General features: G+C 30.9%; 1 protein-coding gene across 1 annotated transcript; it reads left to right on the top strand.

Moving 5' to 3' along the window:
- The first annotated feature begins 2,077 nt into the window (after positions 1 to 2,077).
- On the top strand, positions 2,078 to 3,390 carry BX663DRAFT_506504 (Cut8 six-helix bundle-domain-containing protein). The gene is made up of 6 exons (XM_051527198.1): positions 2,078 to 2,205; positions 2,273 to 2,416; positions 2,483 to 2,715; positions 2,767 to 2,890; positions 2,950 to 3,082; positions 3,138 to 3,390. The coding sequence occupies exons 1-6, from the start codon at positions 2,196 to 2,198 to the stop codon at positions 3,346 to 3,348; spliced, it is 855 nt and encodes a 284-aa protein (XP_051383421.1). The 5' UTR covers positions 2,078 to 2,195; the 3' UTR covers positions 3,349 to 3,390.
- The last annotated feature ends 2,850 nt before the right edge of the window (positions 3,391 to 6,240 follow it).

The raw sequence follows: 6,240 nt of genomic DNA, 5'->3' as shown, positions 1-6,240 counted from the left end.
TAAATGAACTACATCATTTGTTCTAATATGAATTTAATAAATTGTAAGCCTAAAAATAAAATAAAAAATCTATCCAGCATTGCTTGCAGCTTATATATGTAATGATAACACTAAGATTAATATCATACATGTTAAGAGAGCCCCTGATGCATTCGAAATATCCAGGTTTCTTGATGATAAATTATACCCTTGCTATAGTAGTAGGAAGAAAGAAAGAAAAAAAAAACCCCTCCCTTTATAGGAAGCACAGCGTCGGTATCAAGTATAGAAATAGCGTCAATTTACATTACGATATGGTTGAGATTATAGTAATAGGTGAGAGGGAGAAAGATAAAGTAGCCAAATACAGTATTAATACAAGTAATAAGACTAAAGTGTCAGTAAGGTAATACTCTTTAGATTACTTGTCTATTCTGGATCAACTCCCTGAACTCTTAAACCATCTTAATTTATTATTATTCTTGTCTACTCGTTATATGACATGACTTTGGATAACCGTTAACTAACACTTCAAAACATTCGAGAGCACACAGAATTTTGTACTTTTTCTTTACATGTATATATATTTAGTTCTATTTGTCGAGGAGACTTTTTCTTTAGTAAATAAGTCAAAGTATAGGATGATTTGAATATTAAATGAGCGGCTAATAACAAAAATAATATGCATTTCTCAGTTTAGCATACCAAAATGAAAGAATTAAAAGAAAAATATATGAATTATATATTATTTTGTGCTGTATCTTTCAATTCTTATTTTTATAAAATTGAACTTGTCAGATATTGATCATATTATATAAATCTTTAAATTCTTCAAAACAAATCATGATACTTTTTTGACTAAAATCCGGGTTGATAACAAGCCTTTTTTTTTTTTCTTTCTCTTTTAAATAAAGAGAACTATTTGAGAGAAGGAAATGTTATATATTCAAGAAAATAAATACTCATTACTAATAGCGAATGATTTCAAATTTATTCAAGAATAAATACTATGTCAAGATACACTTTGAAAAAAAAAACTTATATTTCAATGAATTTATTAAATCAAGGTTCAATCAATGGGCTAGATACATAATTAAATAACATGCCTTGTTATGAGGCCTCCTATCCTCCGCATAATTACCACTTGTTATATTCTCTTATTAATAAATAGACAACTAAGGTTAATCTAGTTTACATTAGCGTTTATTTCTCGGAGAGAACCTACCTACGCGAACATGCAAATCTTGTAATTAAAACAAGTTTTAGACACGGCTTTGGTATTTAATTGCTTACAAGGTATAGGTGATTATAATACCTTACTGACTGAAGTCGATATCTCTTGATTTGATAGTTGCTTTGATAAAATAGCTCAACTTACTATATACATCAATAATATCAATGACAGTGATTTTATAAGAACTCTACATTCAAACCCTAAACGTGTTTTATTATACTCTCTTCCTTCAAACAAATTAATAGGATGGTATAATAAATACTACTAAAAATAAATATAAAAAAAAATAATGTTTTGGACGACGAAAGCTTTAGGCACACGTTATATGCTTAATTAGAATCTGCCAAAATATTAAAGTGTTTGCTTAGTTTAGGATTAAATACTTGAGCTTAAAATAAATAAATAAAAAAAAAGTAAAAGTATAATATAAACTATTTTAGATTAAACATAAAGAAATCTAAGACACGTAACACATACTCTTTCATTGTTATAGTTAACAAGCCATTTTTTATTTTTACATTATTATATCCGAATTAACTACTATAATTGAGCCTCTAAAGTATGCTTATTTAAATAAAATAAAAAGAGTTTTCCTCAACTGATAAATTTAGTTCCCTCCAAAAAAAAAAAAAAAAAAAAAAAAAAAAAAAAAAAAAAAAAAAAAAAAGAAAAAAAAAAAAAAAAAGAAAAAGAAAAAGAAAAAGAAAAAGAAAGTTTTATAGGTTTTGTTAAATCAAAAAATAAAGCATTTACATTGGTGGAAATTGATGAAGGTAAGTCAACTGGGATTGATTTAGGTACAATAACCAATCAATAGCTATTTGATTAACTCGATTAAAAAAAAAAATATTTCGTCTTTTATAGCGTACGTCAGTATACATTATTGCGCAGAAGATATCTATTTTATTATTATTTGTTATTATACTCTCCTTTATTCATTAAAATATAATATATTTATACATTTAGTAAGAAAAAAAAAATTATGAACCGAGGTAAACTAATAAATGTTGTCATTAAAAAGAAAAAAAAAAAAAGTAACGTTTTAATATAATTAATTAGGTCTAAAGCGTAGAAATTCAGAAGATGAAGAAATGGAAGAGTCTTCAATTAAGCCCTTGTATAGACTGTCTAAAATAAAGAATTCAGATTTAAAACGACAAAAGACAACATATCAAAAGAGATCAACTAGAAGTGCTTTGCTAGGTAAATTGAAAGAAGAAAAATAAATAATAATAATCAAATTTTCCTCATATTTTCTTTTTGTAATAGATACACTGGATAAAGAAAATCTAATCAACATTATCAATTCGTTACTACAAAAAGAACCCGACTTGAAAGAAGATATAATGAAATACATTCCTGCACCAACTGTATCATCATCTATGAATGTGCTGCTAGACATGGAAAAGAAATTTTATCACAGTTTTCCATTTAATAAAAATGGGCCCGGTAGAGATGATTACACATTTACAAGAGTGAGAGACAATTTACTCGACTTGATTGTAAGGAATAGAACTATTATTATGGTCATACATACTTATATATATATATAGGACACAATTACTCAGTATGCAAATCATTTTACAACTTCCATTCATGTATTTCCTTCTACTTGTTTTACATTTCTTGATCATGCCTCACATATAGCTTACAGATTACCTATTTGGGATAATGATGGTATAGTTTACAAATATAAAAATTATATGCATGCATATTGTAACAAAATCATTTACTAGAACACAATAATCTTAAAAGAGATTTATATCAAGATTTAAATAATTTCTGGAAACAGGCTATAAAGACAACAGCAGCCAATTTACGTCAAGCTGAATATTATAGTCCAGAATCAGTTAATGAATGGGCCAAGAGGTAAAATAGATCTAATACTAGCATATAAATAGATACTGACTTTATATATCATTAGTCTTGCTCAACATAATAGTGTTACAGGTGGTTATTATATAGAAGCTGTGCACGAATTTATTAATCAATTAGGATCTATGATTGGCTTATCAGCAAATAATTATAATGAATTTACTAATACAATCGCTAATATCACTAGTCCATCTTTATGTCATCTTGCTTCGTTAGAAACCACTTTAACATCACCTTCTGTTGTTGGTGACAGAAGATGAATATAATATATCCTTATGTACACAAATCCTTGAACAACAACAATAATAATAATAATAAAAATAATGTATTTGCCAGATAGTTGTTTGCTTTATCGTTGTTATATCGTAATTACGCTTTACATATATTCTCTGCTTAAGAAAAGAGAAATATATAACTAGTAATTATAGAAATAAAATGTAAAAGAATATGAGTGCATCTGTCTGTGAGAAGCTTTTATATATATCGAAAGGGAAAATAGAGTAGAGAAGTCTTCATTTTAGTTCATCTTTTTAAAAAATTAACATATTAATCGCACAAGCATTATACTTGGTTACTAACACTTGCAGAAATTAACTGTGTTAAAGCAACATACTTATTAAATACGTATGTAAGTATGTGTGTGTGTGTGTGTGTGTATTTTCCATTTCAGTGAATTGAATTTATGCCGAACAATTTAATGGATCATCCTTCAACCTATTTTATATAAATCGCGTAATAACGATCAAACTCTCAGCTGATATTGTAAATCAGTATATCCCTTAAAGGATATATGTATATTTCAAGGATACTAATTCAGTCACCCTTCCTGGTAATTTTATCGCCTTCGTAATATCCATCTGTCTGATCTCAAACTATGCATAAAGTAATTAAAACTTTGCAAAGATTTTATTATTATTATTTAGCATCAGTCAAGCGTATTATTCATAAACTTCTCGTGCTTGATTCTTCTAGTTTATACATAGTCAATCCAAACATTATATCTCCCTTTTTAGTATTTTACTTTTTTTTTTTTTTTTCAATAATTATAACATCTTCAATACCTGTTGTGTAAGCCATATTACTTTTCAAAAATAATATATTGATTATAAAGAGATTTTTTTTTCTCTCATTTTGGGGAGGGGGAGGAACTTTACCCAGTGTTTCCTTTGTATCAGTACGAAAGCTGGTTGACGCGAAGCAGTAAAATCATGATTCTCTCCAATACATTTATAGCAAGATTCGTACCTTTGTTCTTTCAAAAATAAAATAATAAAAAGTTCTTCATTGTCATGCGAAAACAAGTTATTAACAACACTATTATTTTCCTTAAAACAAAATAAAATCATTTAGCTATAAATATGATTAGGCCAAAAAATAACGAAAAATATATTTTATTTGTTTATTTATTTATAACATCTATTAGTTTATTTATTTATTTACAAAGTATTATTAAAATATAAATAGTAGTTCAATATAGTATTTCTATTTTGCTGTAACTGTGACATATACTTTCTTAGTAACTGTAACGGTTTGAATACAGCTGGTTGGACAAACTGTCTCTGTAGGCTTTGCGTGGCTTGGAGTACTAGAAGCATGTTCACAATGTTCATAATGTTCGTGATGTTCGTGATGTTCGTGATGTTCGTGATGTTCGTGATGTTCGTGATGTTCGTGATGCTTATGATGATGTTTATCTTCACAAGTTGGAGTAGGAGTAGAGTGGTGCTTGTGATGATGTTCGTCTTCACAAGTTGGAGTAGGAGTGGAGTGGTGCTTGTGATGATGTTCTTCAGTAGTTGTAGGAGTAGGAGTGGAGTGGTGCTTATGATGATGTTCTTCAGTAGTAGTAGCAGCTTCAGTGGTAGTAGTGGAATGATGCTTGTGATGATGTTCATTTTCATAAGTTGTAGTAGGAGTAGAGTGGTGCTTGTGGTGTTCATCTTCACAAGTTGTAGTAGGAGTAGAGTGGTGCTTGTGGTGTTCATCTTCACAAGTTGTAGTAGGAGTAGAGTGGTGCTTATGATGATGTTCTTCAGTAGTAGTAGCAGCTTCAGTGGTAGTAGTAGAGTGGTGCTTGTGATGATGTTCTTCAGTAGTTGTAGGAGTAGGAGTGGAGTGGTGCTTGTGGTGTTCATCTTCACAAGTTGTAGTAGGAGTGGAGTGGTGCTTATGATGATGTTCATCGGTAGTAGTAGCAGCTTCAGTGGTAGTAGTAGAGTGATGCTTGTAATGATGTTCATCTTCAGGAGTTGTGGTAGCAGCAGATTCAGTGGTAGTAGTAGAATGATGCTTATGATGTTCATCTTCACAAGTTGTAGTAGGAGTAGAGTGGTGCTTGTGATGTTCATCGGTAGTAGTAGTAGTAGCTTCAGTTGTAGTAGTAGAGTGATGCTTATGATGTTCATCTTCACAAGTTGTAGTAGGAGTAGAGTGGTGCTTGTGATGTTCATCGGTAGTAGTAGTAGCTTCAGTGGTAGTAGCTTCAGTAGTAGTGGAGTGGTGCTTGTGATGCTCTTCACTAGTTGAAGTTGTGGTAGCAGCAGCTTCAGTGGTAGTAGTGGAGTGATGCTTATGATGTTCATCGGTAGTAGTAGTAGCAGCAGCTTCAGTAGTAGTAGCTTCAGTAGTTGTGGAGTGGTGCTTGTGATGTTCTTCACTAGAAGTTGTGGTAGCAGCAGCTTCAGTAGTAGTTGTACTAGTAGTAACAGCTTCAGTAGTAGTAGCTTCAGTAGTAGTTGAATGCTTGTGATGTTCTTCACTTGAAGTTGTAGTAGCAGCAGCTTCAGTGGTGGTAGTGGAGTGGTGCTTGTGATGTTCTTCACTAATTGAAGTTGTGGTGGCAGCAACTTCAGTGGTAGTAGTAGTAGTAGTAGAAGAAGAAGAAGCTTTAGTAGTAGTTGAATGCTTGTGATGTTCTTCACTTGAAGTTGTAGTAGCAGCAGCTTCAGTGGTAGTAGTAGTAGCTTCAGTAGTAGTAGCTTCAGTAGTAGTGGAGTGGTGCTTATGATGTTCTTCACTAGAAGTTGTGGTAGCAGCAGCTTCAGTAGTAGTTGTACTAGTAGTAACAGCTTCAGTGGTAGTAGTAGCTTCAGTGGTAGTAGTAGCTTCAGTAGTAGTTGAATGCTTGTGATGTTCTTCACTTGAAGTTGTAG

The sequence above is a fragment of the Cokeromyces recurvatus genome (assembly GCF_025118155.1).
Source record: "Cokeromyces recurvatus strain NRRL 2243 chromosome Unknown BX663scaffold_10, whole genome shotgun sequence".
NCBI lineage: Eukaryota > Fungi > Mucoromycota > Mucoromycetes > Mucorales > Mucoraceae > Cokeromyces > Cokeromyces recurvatus.
Note: the sequence above shows the minus strand (reverse complement) of the source record. Positions and strands in the feature narration are given on the sequence as shown.

Coding starts and splice junctions, on each gene's coding strand:
- BX663DRAFT_506504 (XM_051527198.1), top strand. Junction 2,716..2,766: donor ACAATTTACTCGACTTGATT/GTAAGGAATAGA, acceptor ATATATATATAG/GACACAATTACTCAGTATGC. Junction 3,083..3,137: donor GTTAATGAATGGGCCAAGAG/GTAAAATAGATC, acceptor ATATATCATTAG/TCTTGCTCAACATAATAGTG.